We start from the raw sequence: 19,999 nt of genomic DNA on the forward strand, positions 1-19,999 counted from the left end.
GGATAACCTTTTTTCAAAGATTTTTCCTTATTTTGAAACTGATTAGCATTAATTTTACTGCTTGAAGCCTGATTTTTCTTGAAGAATTTCTTCTAATCCTTTTCATAATCTTGATGCTTGGTTGGTAGAGCTCCTTTTACAAAACGATCTTGCGTCATAAGCCTTCGTTGTTCTTGAGCTTACAGGGCATTCAAAAGTTCTATCACTATAATTTTGGATAAATATTTTATGTTCTCCAAAGTTGTGATTGATTCTTCATATCTTTCAGGAACTGTAACCAGTATTTTCTCAACAATTCTAGAGTATGTGGATGTAGTACCAAGTAATTTAACCTTGTTAACAATAACAAGTAATTTATTTGAGTGCTCTTTGATAGTCTCAAATTCTTTCATTCTTTGTAGCTCAAATTCTCTTATTAAATTCAGTATTTGCATATCATGTATCCTTTCATCTCTTACATATTCTTCCTTCAGATAGTCTCAAACATCCTTTGCTGATATGAGAGACATGATTCTTGTGAAAATGGTTGTTGAAACAACAACAAACAAGCATGCTTTTGCTTTTGCTTTTGCTTTTGCTTTTTTTATTTTTCTTTCTAGATTGATGTTGAACAACCAGCTAGATTTGTGGTTTAGGGAGAAAAAAATAGATTTTGATTATTTTATTTTTCTCTTCTAGATTTATGTTGAACAACCAGCTAGATTTGTGGTTTAGGGAGAAAAAAATAGAGTTTATTTGCTGAAGAAAGCTCTTTATGATTTAAAGCTGACACCTAGAACCTAGTATAATAGGGTTGGGTTATCTGATAAGCTTTGGTTTTCCTTTCTTTCATTGCAGGTCCCCTAATACAAATTGGTGTGATATCAATTAATGATTTTAAAAGGAAGAAAAGAAAAGAAAACACGAGAGAATTTTATGATAATAGTCTGCTATTGTTGTACAGACTTGAGTTTCTATTTTATTCATTAACACTTCATTACATTTATAGGAAGAACAATCAACCAAAATTCTCTAATAAAGCATCAAATCAGCAAATAATATCTTAACTAACAGGATTTGATGATAATAGAATAGATAAAACAGGACTCACGGATTCCTGAAGCAGTCTTCAACACTATGCAAATCTCTAGGTTCTTATTAAGTTAGGACCAAGGTTGTTAATTTCGTTCCGTTTCGTCCGGAATGGCCGAAACATTCCATACCAATTCAAAAAACAAAACAAAACGGAACAAATTTCATCTTATTTTAAATCTCGGTCTGTTCTAGATTTTTCAGCTAAATTCTGCCTAGAATGTTCCGGTTTCATTCCACATGTCCCGTTCCACTCTTGAAAAACTATTGAATCAAATTGAACCTTATTCAATTTAATTAATTAAATCACCCAATTATAAAAAGCTCTTTTTCATTACTATTTTTAATAACAATGATATTAATAATAATATTGAAAATTATCATTACTATTTTCATTAACAATGATATTAATTTTTTAAAATTAGATTTATCACCAATATATATGGTTTATATTCATGTTATTTTTTTTATGTTTATACTTTGTAGAAATTTGAGCAAAACAAGGGATGCTTTAAATTTCATTAGCCTTAATAACATTGACCTAACTTTATATTTAAAATATTTGTGTTAAAACATTTTATTTTCATAATATTTTGATATTTTACTTTAAGTTAAAGATCTATTTAATCTTGACTATTTAGAAATATTTTAAATTTTAAAATTATATTTATTTGGCATTGTGTTTGTATTGTATAATTTATAATTAATTTATTTTAAATTTGAATTATGTTTTTATATATATATGAAAGTATAACCCTTAGAACGACACTCTAAAATTAAAACATTTAATTTTAATTGAAAAATAAAACATTTATCAAAACAGAATTGATAACTTTAGTTACGACTAGTAAGAAAAGGCAAGAAGTTTATCACAATTATAAAGGTACAGAAGGTAATGCCAGATGCTCCTCAGTAATACAGTAACACAACTCAAAAAAAAAAATTATAGCTTGTAATAAAACAAGAAAAATCATTACCTTCAAATTCTCTTAGTCAATTATTTTCATGGTCTATTTCCAAAGCTGTCAGTCTCTAATGATTTCTGTTAGCAAGTTGATCGATATATTGGAAAAGAAGGATTTGAAAAGAAGGATGTAGAGTATGATAGCTAATTTATAATAACAAACATAAAAATAAAATTAAAGAACAATAAGATAAAATAAATGATATTTTATTAAAAGTTTTCTCAAAAGATATATATTTCTAGCTCCTTTCTATATCTCTCTCAACTTATGTATATAATGTTTAAAATTACAAGTTTATTCATAGATCTCAAGTCCTAGCCAATTAAGGAAAAAAACTATTTAAAAAAAATTCTAATCTAATAAGGAATCTAACATTTTAATTAAATAAGAATTATAATAAACTAGTTTTTTACAAATCTGTCTTCATTAAAAATTTCTTTATTAACTAGCCAGGATTAATTTTTCTTTTAACTAATATTAAAACTTTTATAAACTTTAAATTCTATTAAACTAAGTTAGTTCATATTGAATTTCAACACGGTATCTATTAGTACCTCTTGAGGTACTTCCCTATTTGGACTACAATCATAGCTTGCAGAAGATAGATTGCCAGGATATTCCGTGTCAACTGAATCGGCTGATGGGCTTGGCGCGCGCATAGGAGGCAGACTGATGCTATTTCTATCATTCGGATCACTTTGTGTGAAAGTACTGGATGTGGAGTCCCTTTGAATGAAAATTCTAAAGAAGTTTTCAATTCTACTCCATATTGAAGCTGTGGAATCATAGGACCTCAAGACGTTTCTTTCTCGGTAAACAAACATGACTATGAAGATAATGAGAGCTAACAATGCAGCTAGTCCTGCAAGTAAAAATAACCCCCAGAAACTCTTGAGACTAAGGCTATTAGATGAAATTGAGGAGCTGGATTCTGGACAAGTGCTTTTTTTGCCAAACCATGCACCCTCTATTTGCTTCATTTCATCGCCCTCGGTTACATTTAAAATTGCCCTAGATATATCAGGAACTAGAGGAGAACCTTTAGGGAAGACCTGCAGTTAAAAAAAAGAAAGGATACATGAGAAACTATGCACTTATTAGCCACCGAGTAAATGTAAATAACAAGATAGGAAAGTGAGCTTACAAAGCCAAAACCGCCGGTTTTAAATTTAGGATCAATCATGGTATATTTGGAGCAATATCCTGACAGAATGAGCTTTAAAAAAGCCAGTTCGTCGAAAGCAGCAGCAATACCACCATTTCCACTTCCTTTGGAGAAAAGATGGTGGCATTCTTCTGCAGAACTATAAGCCATGAGCTTGGACTTGTCGAACCCCAAGTCTAACAAGAGTCCTAGAACAAAAGCCCCTCCTGGTAGCCCACATACTCCCCTTTTTTAACGAGCTCACGCACATCAGTAACTGTAGGCTGCAGCTGCTCGACGGTAAGGAGGCTTGTTAAACTGGCGGTGTAACTCTGCGTGAGGATCAACACAACAAAACACCAGATGATTATTACCGCCCTAGACAAGTTGCTAACCATTCTCTCCCCTGTAAATATAAACATAAAGTCAATTTGGTTTTTATATATATGGAGTGCTACTACAACAGTAGAAGAAGAATTCACAAGGGAAGGGAGATTACGTTGTGCAAAAACCATAGTTGAGAAGGAAAACCAGAAACTAGTGCCAGCTTGATCTGAAGCTGACCCTCGAAAATCATCATTTATTCTGTGCTCAAGAACCCAGACCGCAAATCCAATGAAAACAAAGAACAAAAAACTGGTCACCCAAAGGTCCCGTGTAAAAGGTTTCATGAAGACCCATGCGTTTTTGCTGTTGTTGTCTGCAATCGGAACAATCATGGAGACACCACTTTCTGTGAAAGGCAAGGTATAGTCGATGTACAAGGACCTGTTGTAGACAATAGTTACGTCTCCAACCACGGCATCATAATTCTGTTGGCAATAAACAAAAATACATCAATCTGAATGATATTCCATGTGATATAGTTACAAGAACAGAAAAGGAAAGAGCAAGTCTTACCTTCAAGTACACTTGATAGACCGGATCGTTGTAGGTTCCAGCAGGTTCGCCATCAGGCTTGGCAAAGGGGATGTACTCATAAGGCAAAGCATAAGGCAGTGCTTTGACTACAGCATCAAAAACATCTATGCAGAATCCGGTGAATGTTGTGGTGTTGGAACCAGGATCTTTTGTTACTGCTACAAACTCACTGAAGCCATACTTCACAGGCACTCCTATTTTCATCTTCTTCTCGTTTGTGGGAATCTCCCAACCCTTAGGAACCGCACTTGTATCCCCAGGAAAAATTACAGTTGAAACTCTGGAAGTAGAAGTTGAATTCATACGTTTATTTATTCTCGGATTCAGTGTTTTCACAAGTCCTTCTGTTGGCGTCCAAAATCCAATCCCTCTTCCTCCATTTCCGTTCACATTAACTATCTGAAAAACTGGTGATTGCAACTGCCCATCAACAAGAAGGTAATCTCCTGTAAAGCCTTGGTCGATAAAGCTTGAAGAATGTTGGGACCATTTAAAGAGATGCCAAGAGTTGCAAGATCTGTTGATGAGTTGCTAGACATTTGCCTTTTGGAAGCCAAAATTTGTAGTGCCGGCTTTCTCAACTGCCAAGGCCAATGCTGTAGTCGCATCATAGGCCAGTAGTCCATAAATGTTCAACTCAGCATCAATTTTATTTGGATTATCTCGTAGGAATTTCTTTTTGCACCGAGCTCGAAAATAGTCAAGCTGTTTTGTTCTTGGAACGTAAGGTTTAATACCCAATACTCCTTGGATAGTATCGGTGACAGAATGATTTGGTGAACTCAAGAAATCAACACTCAGACCGTCAGTCATGATCCAAACATAGCCTTCACTCATCATTCCAATCTCTTTTGCTTTGGTGAAAAGCCGAGTGCCTAGAGAGGGATACATATGCACAATGAAAACTCTAGTTTGCATTGTCATCAACTTATAAAGCTCCTCAACAATTTGATCATCAGTAGCCGATGGAGAAATGACACTCCGGTAGGGCACACGAGCGTCAACTTCTTGCAGAGCATCAGTTAAATAAGGTATGATTCCCTCTCCATATTCGTTGTCAATGTAGATGGGCACCGCTTCTCTCCATCCAAAGGCTTGAACTATAGCACTTATGGCATTCACTTGAGCTGAATCATTTTGTGTTGCTCGCAAGAAATATGAACTCCTGATGGAAGTAAGAGAAGGACTTGTTGCAGAAAAAGATATAATTGGCACCTGAGCTTTTTCTCCAAGATTAATAACAAAATTGGCTTGCATTGATGTTTTTGGGCCTAAGATTGCTTGCACTTCCACATTTTTTATCAAGTCCAGGGCTGCATTTCAAAAGGAGAACAGAAAAATTAAAGACTTCTGCAGCAGAGAACGATCAAGCAAAGGATCACAGTTTCTTGTAGGATGATCATTCTGCAGTCACGTTTTATGATCTGTGAGCTCCTCTCTTTTAATTGCTCTACACCTTATGTTGGATTTGGTTAATGCTCTAATACTGAAGGGACTTGTGCATGAAATAAATGTCTTTTGAACAATTTTATAGTGAATTTTTATTATTTAAAAAAAATAAGAAAAAATGTTCTTTTTATCTTTACTTTCTTGTCTTTTCTGTTTCGCAACAGTAACTAAACACTACCTTATAAATTAAGAAACGGCATGACAGCAGAATATTAACATGCTTTTGTCTAGCAATCCATGCTCTGTATTTCTTTCACTATCAATCCAAACTTTTTAAGCAGAGCATGAACTTTTGTTTTAACTTGAGGGAAAACTAAGCTAATTAACTGGTGAGTGTACATGTATATTGCAAGAACTAGTGCTTCTATATCAACAAAAATAATTTATAGATTGACATGGTAACCACATGATTATCATAATTGAATGATTATTCAAGTATAATGCAATGATCGGCGTAGCCGTCCTAAACAATTAAAATAGGCAGTGCCAAACTTATCATGTTCATATTTTATTTTAAGAAGTACATCTCATGCTGTTAATTACATATAAAAAGGTGTGGCTGATAAGACAGTGACAAGTTAAACAAATTATTCAATGAGTTCAATTCTAAATTATTAATAATCCAAAAGTGAATTGGCATGAACCACTGATAAGCTACTTATGACATACACATAATGATGTGAGCTTATAGAAAGTGAAAGTTATGAACATTTAGGTAAGGATATGATCACGTAAACTATGTGAATTATCTATAAAATGTTTTTATGGAGTGGTGGGATATATTTAGGCTTAAAATTTTTTGATCCCGTCTAACTATGTTAGCATGATAAAACTAAGAATTTAACTATTAAATTGAGTTTAAATTTTTCTCATATCTTAGAAATAAGATAACTACATCATTGATTGGGTTGTTGGGTCTTCAAGAATTAGACCTGAAAATTGTTGTTTGGATCAATTTTGTTATTTTTCTATGATTTTTTTTGAAGGATTTTTTAAAAAAATTTTCTTAATGTTTTTTAATTTTAAGTTGTTTTCTAGTAAATGTAAGTTTTTCTATAATTTAAATATTTTATAAATCTTTTGTGAAGACAATCATTATATACTAATTTTTAAATAATAAGATTATAAATTTAAAGTTAATATCTGTATTTTTTTTACTCATTAAATTTTTTATGTATATATCCCCGGGAGGGGGGGGGTGGGGTTTGGAGAGTAAGATGGCCACAATTTATGAAGACTTTTGTGTGTTTTGACCCCCCTTATCGTTGCTAGCAGAAAGTGAAACCAGCTAGCCCTTCATTATCACAGTAAGGCTTAGATAAAACGTGTCCTTCTTGGTCTTAATTAAGGTGTTGATTGCCGATAATTAAGCTTCCCAAGACGTTGTCATTTTGGGTTCAATACAATGAAAGGTTGAGGAAGAAATTCCTAGTAAATATCAAATAATCATCTAAAAGTTTAAGTTACTGAATGAGTTACTAGAATGGTTATATAAACCGGTTCGAGTGTGAATGGCTTACGTAGACACGATCAGAAAGAGAGTTTGTCTAGATCCGTGCAGGTTTTTCTGAGAATACCCTAGCTTGAAAGATAATTAATACAGAATGTAAAAATCTCCACTGTTAAAATGTTGCATGAGGAGGTTAATAATTAGCAGTAAGAAATGGTGAGCAATGATTCATAATTGGAGAAAAGAGATGATAATCAAGAGAAGGGACAGAGAGGGAACCTGCAGCAGCTGCACCAATAACATCTTTCTTCGAGTCCCTGGTGTTGAGGACCAGTCTAGTTTTGTAGTCACCATGGGAGGCATAGAAGTCTGAAAGGGCCATGTTGATGCAGCTCAAAGCAATATTGGCATCCAAAGAAGCCAAGTCAAGAACCACTCCTACATTCACTGGGATTGTAGATGTTGTGTTCTGGGCCACCCCCATTTCTAAGAACAAAATCATCAAAGAAAGGAAGAGAAAGAAAGATAGAACAGGATTTAAAGAGTATTCTTTCATGATCATCTTGTTGTCCACCTATGGTTGACCTGATTCTAGCTACTTTTCTTGGTTTAAGCTTGGAAGGAAGAAAGTGTTATTTATAAGGTGAAACTAAAGCCTTGAAGGAGAAGAGCTTGGACCAGTTCTCGAGGAGAAGATTAGTGATTGTAATTACTAGGAAATTGCATTATTTGATTGTTTCAATCAAATCATATTAATAAATTTGAGATGGTTATATGGACGTCGGTCCTGCAGGGGCTACAATTTTACGATAGCAATTTGCATTTACATTGAAGAAGAATTTATTGAATTCTTTCAAATAGAAGGTATTAAGAGGAATTAGCTAAATTCTTCTGAATATATATATCAAGTAAATGTGAGATATGTATTTTTAATATTGTTAAAAAAAGATTTAATTTCAATTAATGTATAAACTAATTTAAAATACCTTTATCATAAAAAAAACAAAATAGTTGTGATTAGTTATTGAATATTTAATTAACATATGACAAATTAGTTGCCCTCAAATCTGTCGGAATTCACCATCGTTTACCTTTGACTAAATCAAAGTATTTGTGATTAGTTATTGAATATTCAAGCTTAGATCCCTAAGCTTTTGAGGGGTTGGTGGCAAAGGGCTTCGTTCCGACATCATCTATCTTCCCGAGTTCGAGTTTAATAAGAATAAATCAGTTAACCTAAAGTCAAGTCTTAGACCCAAAATAATTGAAGATCACCTGTCAGTTTCTTTTTAATATTTTTCTTGGCAGGCAGTCATTAAACAGTGCATGCGTAATTGTCTAATATTGTAGGACAAGGTTCGAATATGCCAATCATTTATTTTAGTTGTGGCTTCCTTCGAGGAAGCATCCTTTGTTATATGTCACAAGATTTTGTTTTCCAGACACATCGTTGTCTCGAGTAATTCAACCGTGTTTTACAAAAAACAAAAAACTTTAATTTTTTTTTTAAAAGTCAAAACATCATCATTTTAATTCTTTTTTCTTCTTAATTTTGTTTTGAGATCGACCCTCTTGCCCCTAACTTGTCCTTTGCTTTGGTGAACCCTGGCAGTTTAAAAATTACGATTAACCCAACAAGTTTCAAATCTATTTATTTTTATGTTTAAAAAGTTTTTTTAAAAAATTAAAAAAAATTATTTTTTATTTAATTTAAATTAATATTTTTTTAGTATTTCAAGATTATTTTGATACGCTGATATTAAAAATAATTTTTTAAAAATAAAAAATTATTATTTTAATATATTTATAAATAAAAAATATTTTAAAAAATAACCACAATATTACTTTCAAATAGATCATTTAAGAAAAGAATTCAAATGATGGTGGGGGTGTGTGTATAAATATAAAACTGTTTTCTAAATCATTCTTTCAATTTTAATCAAGGGTTTGATTTGTTTTCATGATGTATGCCAATCACAAGAGGATTATTTTCTTCCATTTTATTGTGATTACTAGGAGGATAAATTAATAGCTGCAGAAAGGAAAATGTATAAAAATATCAACTTGGATTTTAAATTCTATATTGCTTGCTTGTCTACCTAACGCGTGATGCAGAAAGTCAGCTTGGATTGAGTCCATCAATTCCAGTTGTAGTGTTCAACGATTAAGAAATCAGTCCCGTCTATTGACTGTTACAAAGGAAATTTATATATTAACTGCATGTTGTCAGAGATAAGCCATTATTTTAGTTTTTTATTTCTTGAGATTCTGAAAGTCTCGATCCTCGAAAGAAATAGAACCAAAGTACCTAAAATGGCTAATCACCATCCACCACAGAAGTGCCATAAACTTATGGGAAAACACCTTGAACTAGCAACTATAAATGAAGGTTAGAAGAGTCCAAAATATTGTAGCCTTCCATTTTAATAATGCAACTCAGTTTAATCCTACTTACACCCTAATAAAATTATCAATTTTCTATTCAAAATTTACCCGAAAGCAGGAACTAGATCAATATACATATGCATATAATGTAGAGTTGCAATTAAGATCATTACAAATTGTTATTTCTTTCTCAACTAGAAAACTGGTAAACACAAACGGAAACACCGACATAATTTTTTTATCAGTAGATTGCGGTAAATTTTATTAATAGTATTATTCATCGATAAACATAGACAAAAATAAATTACAGTGAGAAAAGAAGTTTTTAAAAAAAATCAAAAAGTACAATGATGTGTTATTTTAATATATAGAATTATAGATGGGAAATTAAATTCAATCGATCAATGTCGTCAATAAATCCGTCTGTAATTTTTAATTTATGATCTGATGAGCAACCCACCTCTTCTTCTCCCTCATTTTTTTCTTCTTTCTCCTCCATTTTTCTCTGCAACAAACAATACACCCCTTTAATTTTTATTATAAATCAACCTCCCACTACAAATCTGACCACCCCAACACTTAGTTTGTCAACATCTCTATTCTAATTCAAATTTTATTGAGAATTCTCCACTTCAAATAAGAAAACTATCAATTTTTTAATTCAATTTTTTAATGTTAATTTTATTGTATATTTTTTTAGTATATGTATTTTATTTGGAAATTTACTTGTTTTATAGCTTTTTCGCTTAGAAATTTATTGTATAAATATATAATCTGTACATATGAGGATTTATTTGAGATTTTGTAAATTTATATTTATATCTTCAAAAAAGAGATTCTTCAAAAAATAATTTAGCTTTAAGGATTTTTATTATGAGACCTACATAAACTCTTTTGATCATGAGACATACACGGTATGAGGTGGTTCTTGTCATGTACTTTTATTTCATCAGATATGTTAATGGAACCTTTTTGGGAGTCTCTAGTTCACAAAATGCTGCGAGTCCAACTTCAACAGCTAACATTTTGAGAGCTTACAGAGAAGAAGAAAACAGATGAAATCTTGATATTGATGATGAACTCTATATTGGTGAAGAAAACAAATGAACTCTCGATATCAACAAAACAAATGAACTCTCGATATCAACAAATCTATGTTGCTCTTTGCTGCTGGGTATAACGCCGTATTCCATAAACATACACGATGCCGGGAGGGAAAACTGGATCAGTTGCTGCCCTTACTGCAACTTTCACCACGACAGTAACATTGACAGGGGGAGTGAACAAGGGTCCAACGAGGGGAAGCTGTTTAAGTGGTTTTGCATGTTGGAGAACCTGCAGTGGGATTGCCATTAATAAATTCCAATGAACCTCCAAATCACAGGATTAAAATATGATATGAGTGAATCATCCTCGTTGCATTTCAAGCATTTCTCCCATGTAAATGATGACATGGCAACAGAACACTCCTCAAAACTTGATTTCTGATGAGCAAAATCATAGCATTCTCCTAAAAGACAAGTTGTGATCTCCATTTATCCCAATGGAGAGTTAAACTATACTGCTCAAGCGCTGAAGGACTAAAACTATGAATGAATTGCAAGGTGCATAGATGAGGACCACAAATATTGAGAAATTGAGAAGTCATCACGAGGGGGGGGATTGCAGAGGCAATGGCTTTGATTGGCTAACCTAAATCTGTCAAAAGCTTCAGGCTTAGATGTACGTCATTCAAGTGTTGTTTGGGATATATAATCTAGTAATCTAGATAAATATACAAGGAAGCACAAGAACTTACCATCTGCAACGGAGAACCGATTACACCTAGAGGTAGCTTCACACTTCCAACATTGCGAGTTCCATAAATAAACCCAGGCCGAAGAACCTGCAAGATTTACGACTACTATAATCCATAGTATAAGATAGCAATATGCTGTCAGCTACAAAAAGACACATTTATCCATGATACTAACCAATACATACACTAGCATTCTAAACTGCAAGATTTTGACGATTAAATGCAATGACAAGAGTACTAAGATATAAAGGATGAAACCAATATATCATAATAGCACTTTACATGAAGGAAATTTTACAGTTTTTCAAATTCAAAAGTTTTAGGACAACCTTCTCAGATTTTAGTTGCTAAGAAGAGTAGAACTAATGACAGATTTATAAAAGGTACAAATTACAATAATGGAAAAAAAATTACCTTTATATGCAAACTTGGTCAACAACTCTTTTTCAATAGCCTTCTAATTCAAACAAAACATAAGTAAAAAATTTACATGAGGTAAGAATGATAAGAAAAGGGAAAAGTAAATATCAAAGCACACTTGAAAGTTTTGATTCTTCTTGTGATATAACTATTTCATATCAAACAATGTATTATAAAAATCAAATTGTATCTACGTATAATACAAACTGGTTTTTATGAAGCTTTAAAAAAATTCCTTGTTTCAAGAAAAATGAAGATGAAGATATGTCGTGCCATGCCATCAGCATTAACATGGCATGATTCTAGATACAACACTTGAAATTAGCAACAATGAAAATTAGTACCTTTCCCTTGTAATAACCTTGTAGCAAGTGTTATAACACAATTTTTGACTCTTTTTATTTTAATTACTATTATTATTTACTAAAAAATGATAATGAAAAAAATAAAAAAACAAATAAAAAAATGAAATAAAAAATGAATTTGGGTTAAAGGCAACATGATTGAAAGTTTAGAGATTAATTAAACTCTTGACTAGTTTAATTAATCAAATCAAGGGTTTAATTAGAGAATTGACAAGTTTTTAGACTTAATTGAATCTGGAATTAATTTAATTAATGGAATCAAGGACTTAATTGAAGAAATATCAAAGTTTGAGGTTTAATTGGGGTCCAAATTGCAGCAGATTAAAGTCCAAGGACTAGTTTGTAAAAGGCATTGAAATGCAGGGGTCCAATTACAATTTAACTAAGGGTTTAATTACAAAAATTTCAAAACTTCAAGGACCAAATTGAAATTAGCGGTTGATGGAAAATGGAGTCGTTTCTTAGACGACTGTTCACTGTCTTCTTCCTTCATTTCTTCCGTTGGCAGCTAACGCGTACGTTTCTTCATTGAAGGAGTCGGTTATAGAGCATTTAGGAGGCCGATCGTTACCACCACCGGGGTTGTCTCTAGCATTATAAAAGTTGGGCAAAGGCAACCTCGCGCAGGGGAGAGAAGGGGGGGAAAAAGGGGAGAACAAAAAAACCGAGAGAGAGAGAGACAAAAACACAAACCAGAGAAAAGAAAAACAGGGATAGCTCGAACAGAGATGAAAAAAAGGAACACAGAGGGGGAGGTGTTAAGTGTGGACACAAACTGGTGGTGGTGGCAGCCATGTCAAGCATGACTGCTGTCAAACATGGCTGCAAAGTTAGGCATGGTAGGTTGCCTACCATTGAAAATGGTGGCTGCCATATTTGACTAAAGAAGAGTGTCTCAACTATAAATAGAGATGCTGAGAGAGAGACGGAGAGAAGTGAGAACAGATAGAGAACAAGAGAGAAACAGAGAGAGAGAGCTAGGGAGAGTTGAGTTGAGTAGAGAAGAATTTTCTCCTCCTCCTTGTTTTGTTGTTTGTATTGTTTCTAAGTTTGATTAATACAAACCAGTAGCTCCGTGGAGTAGGCAAGTTGCCGAACCACGTAAATTTGAGGTGTTTTGCTTGCTTGAATGACCCAACAACTGGTATCAGAGCTTGTTCTTAAAAAGGACGGTGTTTGATCCAAACTCAAAAATCAAAGTTCCCAAAATGTGTTTTTGAACATACCATCGTGTAGAGCAAGGGAAGACGAATTCACTGGTGAAAACCCGATGAAGAACCGACGTCCTGCATGCCCGCACGCGCCGACGAAGCCACTGCCTACACGCGCCCACGCGCAGCACGCTCTCCACGCGTCGTCTCTGCCCGGATGCCTGCATCTGAACCGGGTTGACCCGCCACGTCATCATCCACGCCAGCAATACCGTACAGTCACCTGACACGCCAGCAATACCGTACAGTCAACTGCCACGTCATCCGACCAGTCAGCAGCCACGACAGAAACTGCCACGTCAGCAAAAGTGGGTCTCGGTTGGCCTACGTGGATGCCACGTCATCTGGACACGTCATCAAAGTGAGTTTTGATCTAGTGCTTCGCAGACACTATTCTGGCCTGACACGTGGCTTCATCTGCACCGTCCGTTGATCCAAAACTTTGATTGTTAAGATCTGAGCCATCCGAAGTCCGATTGGGGTGATCTCAGTGTCATTTCTAATATTTTTGGCCGTTCCGGACACATCTATAAGGTCAGATTTGACAAATTCAAATCGAAGATACATTAAAAATGGCAGATGAAATAAAGGCTGCGGGAATTGAAAAATTTGATGGAACAGATTTTGGATATTGGAAAATCAAATTGAAGACTATTTATATGGGAAGAAACTTCATCTTCCTCTATTGGGGAGCAAACCAGAAAATATGCCAGAAGAAGACTGGTTGCTTCTTGATAGATAAGTTTTGGGTATTATCCGGTTATCCTTATCAAGAAGAGTTGCTCACAATGTTACAAAAGAAAGATCCACTGCAAGACTAATGGAAGCTTTGTCTGGGATGTATGAGAAGCCCTCGGCAAACAACAAAGTGCACCTGATGAAGAAGTTGTTCAACTTGAAGATGACAGAAAGCACCTCTGTTACACAGCATCTCAACAACTTCAATACTATCACAAATCAATTGTCATCTGTAGAGATTGAGTTTGATGATGAGATCCGTGCACTCATTTTACTGGCTTCACTTCCAAGCAGTTGGGAAGGTATGAGGACAGCCGTGAGCAACTCAGATGAGGTGCAAGACGCTTTGATTCTTGCTGTACAAAGTCCAATTGATGATTGGATTCTTGATTCTGGTGCTTCATTCCACTGTACACCACACCATGAGATGATGCAAAACTATGTTGCTGGAGATCACGGTGTAGTCTATCTGGCCGATGGACAACCAATGAAGATTGTGGGTATAGGAGAAGTGCAGATCAAGACAATGAATGGATCTACATGGAACTTGCAAAATGTAAGGCATGTTCCTGGACTAAAGAAGAAGTTGATCTCAGTCGGACAACTTGATGAGAGTGGTCATTCAATCCTTTTTTCTGGAGGTATGTGGAAGGTATCAAAGGGAGCAATGGTTTTGGCTCGTGGAAAGAAAACCGGCACCCTGTATATGACCACAAGATTTGCAGACATTATTGCCTCTACTGAAGCAGAAAATCAAGCACAGCTATGGCACTGTAGACTCGGCCATATGAGTCAAAAGGGGATGAAGATACTTCAGTCGAAGGGAAAACTGCCAGAGCTTAAAAATGTTGATCTAGACATTTGTGAAAGCTGTGTTCTTGGAAAACAGAAGAAGCTCAGTTTCTTAAAGGTTGGCAGGGCCTTAAGACTAAGAAAGCTAGAACTGGTGCACACAGATTTATGGGGACCTTCTCCAGTGGCATCTCTTGGAGGTTCTCGGTATTACGTAACTTTCATTGATGATTTCAGCAGAAAGGTATGGGTCTACTTTCTGAAAAATAAATCTGATGTGTTCGAAACATTCAAGAAGTGGAAGGCTATGGTTGAGAATGAATCAGGTTTGAAGTTGAAATGCTTAAGATCTGATAATGGAGGAGAATACATTGATGGAGGTTTCAAGGAGTATTGTGTTGTTAATGGTATCAGAATGGAAAAAGACCATTCCAGGCACACCACAACAGAATGGCATTGCTGAACGAATGAACCGGACCATCAATGAACGAGCTAGAAGCATGAGGTTGCATTCAGGGCTACCTCAAACATTCTGGGCTGACGCAGTTCATACTGCAGTTTACTTGATCAACCGTGGACCATCAGTTCCTTTGGAGTTCAGATTGCCCGAGGAAGTATGGAGAGGAAAAGAGGTACAACTCTCTCATTTAAAGGGCTTTGGGTGTGTTTCCTATGTGCATATAGATTCTGATGCTCGCAACAAGCTAGATGCCAAATCCAAGAAATGTTTCTTCATTGGCTATGGAGATGAAGAATTTGGATTTCGGTTCTGGGATGATCAGAACAGAAAGATTATCAGAAGCAGGAACGTGATCTTCAATGAGAAAGTTTTGTACAAAGACAGATCAAGTGCAGAAACAGATATGACTGATTTAGATACAAGTCCACAAAAATCTGAATTCATAAGGTTAGAAGGCCTTCCCGATGTTACTGAGCAGAACAAAACTCAAGAGTCTTTACAAGAAGATTCAAGCACATCTGTACCCACCACTACACAAGATGATGCAGAGCCAAGTGAACCAATTGTTTATGTTCGCAGGTCTTCAAGGACTCTAAAACCCCCCACAATGGTTCACACTTCTACTGAATTATATCTTACTAACAGATGGTGGTGAGCCGCTAAGTTATGAAGAATCCTTACAAGATGGAAACTCAAGCAAGTGGGAGTTAGCCATGAAGGATGAGATGAGTTCGTTGCTGAAGAACAAGACCTGGGAGCTGACCACACTACCTGAAGGAAAGAAGGCTTCGCAAAACAAGTGGGTCTACAGAGTAAAGACTGAGCATGACGGAAGCAAACGGTTCAAGGCAAGACTTGTTGTAAAAGGGTTTCAACAAAAGAAAGGGATTGACTACTCTGAGATATTTTCTCCAGTTGTGAAGCTCACAACAATCAGAGTTGTTCTGGGGATAGTAGCAGCAGAGAATTTACATCTTGAACAATTAGATGTAAAAACAACCTTTCTTCATGGAGAATTGGAGGAAGACATTTACATGCAACAACCAGAGGGGTTTGAAATACAAGGAAATGAGAACCAAGTTTGAAAGCTAAAGAAAAGCCTATACGGTTTGAAGCAAGCTCCAAGACAGTGGTACAAGAAGTTTAACAACTTCATGTGTAGTTCGGGATACACAATATGCCAGGCTGATCACTGTTGCTATGTCAAACATTTTGACAACTCCTACATCATTCTACTATTATATGTGGATGATATGTTGATTGCAGGATCCAACATTGAGGAGATTGATAAGCTGAAACAACAATTATGAAAATAGTTTGAAATGAAGGATCTGAGAGCTGCTAAACAAATACTTGGCATGAGAATCATTAGAGATCAAGACAAAGGCATACTAAAGCTTTCACAAACAGAGTATGTCAAGAAGGTTCTCAGCAGGTTTAGTATGGATAATGCTAAACCAGTAAGTACACCTCTGGGGAATCATTTCAAGCTCAGCAAAGACCAGTCACCAAAAACTGAGCTAGAAAGTGGATACATGGATAAGATTCCATACGCCTCAGCTATCGGCTCTTTGATGTATGCTATGGTCTGTACCAGACCATAGCATTGCCCATGCAGTGGGAGTTGTAAGCCGATATATGAGCAATCCTGGAAAGCAACATTGGGAGGCGGTGAAATGGATCATGAGATACTTAAAAGGTTCATTAGAGACATGTCTTACCTTCACAGCTGGTGGTTTGAAACTTGAAGGTTTTGTAGACGCTGATCTAGTAGGAGATGTTGATAGTAGAAAGAGCACTACAAGATATGTATATACTTTAGGAGGGACTGCTGTTTCCTAAAGTTCGACCTTACAAAAGATCGTCGCTCTTTCAACAACCGAAGCTGAATATGTTGCAGTTTCAGAATCTGCAAAAGAGATAGTATGGCTACAGAGTTTCCTGAAAGAATTGGGCAAGATGAATGAAAAGGGTACTTTGTATAGCGACAGTCAGAGTGCAATCTTCCTTGCCAAAAATCCAGCATTTCACTCCAAGATGAAGCATATTCAGATCAAATATCACTTCATCCGACAATTGCTAGACGAGGAGCAATTGATGCTAGAAAAAATTTGCGGAAGCAAGAATCCAGCTGACATGTTAACCAAAGGAGTTACTCTTGATAAACTGAAGCTGTGTAAAGCTTCAGTTGGTCTCAGAGATTAAAAGACAGATCTAGCACCATTTGTGTCCAAGTGGGAGATTGTTAAGTGTAGACACAAGCTGGTGGTGGTGGCAGCCATGTCAAGCATGAATGCTGTCAAACATGGCTGCAAAGTTAGGCATGGTAAGTTGCCTACCATTGAAAATGGTGGCTACCATATTTGACTAAAGAAGAGTGTCTCAGCTATAAATAGAGATGTTGAGAGAGAGACGGAGAGAAGTGAGAACAGATAGAGAACAAGAGAGAAACACAGAGAGAGAGCTAGGGAGAGTTGAGTTGAGTAGAGAAGAATTTTCTCCTCCTCCTTGTTTTGTTGTTTGTATTGTTTCTAAGCTTGATTAATACAAACCAGTAGCTCCGTGGAGTAGGCAAGTTGCCGAACCACGTAAATTTGATGTGTTTTGCTTGCTTGAATGACCCAACAGGAGGAACATGAAGAAAAGCCAGGGGAACGGGCAGATACGGGGAAGAATTAGACATAAAGATATAGAGAGAGATAAAAAATAAAGGGAGGGAAAACCAGAACGAGCACAAAGGAAACAAAAAAAAAAACAAGCAGAAAAGAAGAACCACCAGAGGAAACCGGTATCATCACCATCTTCATTGCTTCATCTCTAAAACAAAGCTAGGAGCAGAGAGGAGACAAACGAACAGGAGGAGGAAGGAGAGAATAGACAGAGGTTATACAAGGTGGGAACGAACATAAGCAAACCAGGAAATAAAGAAAGCAAAAGAAAAAAAACAGAGCAAGAGGAGGCAGCAACGTTCGTCCAACACAGCACGCCATCACCTTCATTATGCTCCCAGGCAAGTGTCTTCAGCTCTGCAAAATAATTCACCAATATTGTGCATTAGAGATTTAATTAAGCGGTGACTGTAGCAAGCATGCGTGAACAATTCACGCACACTTATAGGTGAAAATTGCCTGGTCACTGGCTCAGGCTGGCCGAATGAGTCTAGCTTAGCCCATATGGGCTGAGCTGGGCCCAGCCCTCAAACAAATAATAAAAATAATAAAAAAAAAAAATTGTGTATGTGTAAAAATAAATTTATTTTATTTGTTTATTCACTAACACCAGAGTCAGGAATAAAAATACTAATTTAAATTTACTTTGTTTTTATAACTACGTAATATTTACCAACGCCAAAGTTGGAAGTATCCGTAATCGAATATTCACTGGCGCCAGAGTCAAAAATATTATCGCAAACTATCATAGCATAAACCAACAATCATTATCAATAAGTCAATGATCTGAGGAGTCTCTAGTTGAAAAACAATTGGCCACAAACATTTGATTTTCATCATCTTCGTCAACAACTTGAGCATTTGCCTCCTATTTTTTAGGTTTGTTTTTGGAAATGACAACTTTATGCCTAAGTTGATTGCACTTGTTGCACCTTACATTTGGTCTTTTTTAACACTTGAATGGTGGATGATTTGTTTTGCCACAGTGCTGACAGGGGGGATAACCCCTTTTCAAAGATCTTCCCTTATTCTGAAACTGATCAGCATTAATTTACTATTTAAAGCTTGATTTTTCTTGAAAAATTTCTTCTTGTCCTTTTCAGAATCTCCATGCTTGGTTGGTAGAGCTCCTTCTACAAAACGATCTTGCCTCATAAGCCTTTGTTGTTCTTGAGCTTGCAGAGTATGTCAAAGTTCTTTCACTGTAATTTTGGATAGTTCTTTTATGTTCTCCAAAGTTGTGATTAATTCTTCATATCTTTCAGGCATAATAACTGGTATTTTCTCAACATTTCTGGAGTTTGTGGATGTAGTACCAAGTAATTTAACCTTGTTAACTATAGCAAGCAATTTATTTGAGTACTCCTTGATAGTCTCAGATTATTTCATTCTTTGTAGCTCAAATTCTCTTATTAAACTCAACATTAATATAAATCATATCATAAAACCTCACCTAACAGCTTAAGCTATTAGGTTGAGATGATACTTTAACATGGTATTAGAGCCTTGATGACCAAGTAGTCACAAGTTCAAATCTCACCATTCCAATTTATTTGATAAAAATTAAGCACAAAGTAATGGGAGCTTGTGCAAGTTTCAAGCCCAAAAAGCTTTCACTTGAAGGAGTATGTTAGAGAATAATATAAATCATATCCTGTGACCTCACCTAGGAGCTTAAGCTATTGGGTTGAGATGATACTTTAACAAGCATTTGCATGTCATATATCCTTTCATCTCCTACATATTCTTCCTTCAGATTGTCCCAGATATCCTTTGCTGATTTGATAGACATGATTCTTATGAAAATGGTTGTTAAAACAACAACAAACAAGGATGCTTTTGCTTTTGATTTTTTGATTTTTCTTTCTAGATTTATTCAACAAGCTAGATTTATATTGAACAAACAACTAAATTTATGGTTTAGAGAGAAAAAAATAAAGTTTATTTGCTGAAAAAAGCTTTTTATTGTTTAAAATATATACCTAGAGCCTTGTATAGGAGGGTTGATGATTATCTAATAAGCTTTGGTTTTTCTTTCTTGGTGGCTTTTGATCTAAGTCATGGTTGGGTTATTTGGTAATGGAAAAACATCATAATCATTTTCAACAACTTTTCAAAGATTTAATGCCTTCAAATAAGTTTTTCTTTTCACAGCTAAAGT

General features: G+C 35.3%; 1 protein-coding gene and 1 pseudogene across 2 annotated transcripts in view; both read right to left on the minus strand.

The window, feature by feature from the left end:
* LOC133688587 (uncharacterized protein At1g32220, chloroplastic-like) overlaps positions 1–19,999 on the minus strand; it is a 58,513-nt gene that overhangs the window by 4,158 nt on the left and 34,356 nt on the right. Inside the window, exon 10 of one of the 2 annotated variants that reach the window (XM_062108115.1) lies at positions 10,511–10,720. The exons of the other annotated variant lie outside the window; for it this stretch is intronic. Coding sequence (XP_061964099.1) covers positions 10,538–10,720 — 183 coding nt within the window. The 3' untranslated portion in view covers positions 10,511–10,537. Of the gene's footprint in view, positions 1–10,510; positions 10,721–19,999 lie in introns of those variants that run through there. 2 annotated transcript variants of the gene reach the window in all.
* On the minus strand, positions 2,239–7,590 carry LOC133690239 (glutamate receptor 2.8-like; annotated as a pseudogene).

Source organism: Populus nigra, chromosome 3 (assembly GCF_951802175.1).
Source record: "Populus nigra chromosome 3, ddPopNigr1.1, whole genome shotgun sequence".
In the NCBI taxonomy this organism is placed as follows: Eukaryota; Viridiplantae; Streptophyta; class Magnoliopsida; order Malpighiales; family Salicaceae; genus Populus; species Populus nigra.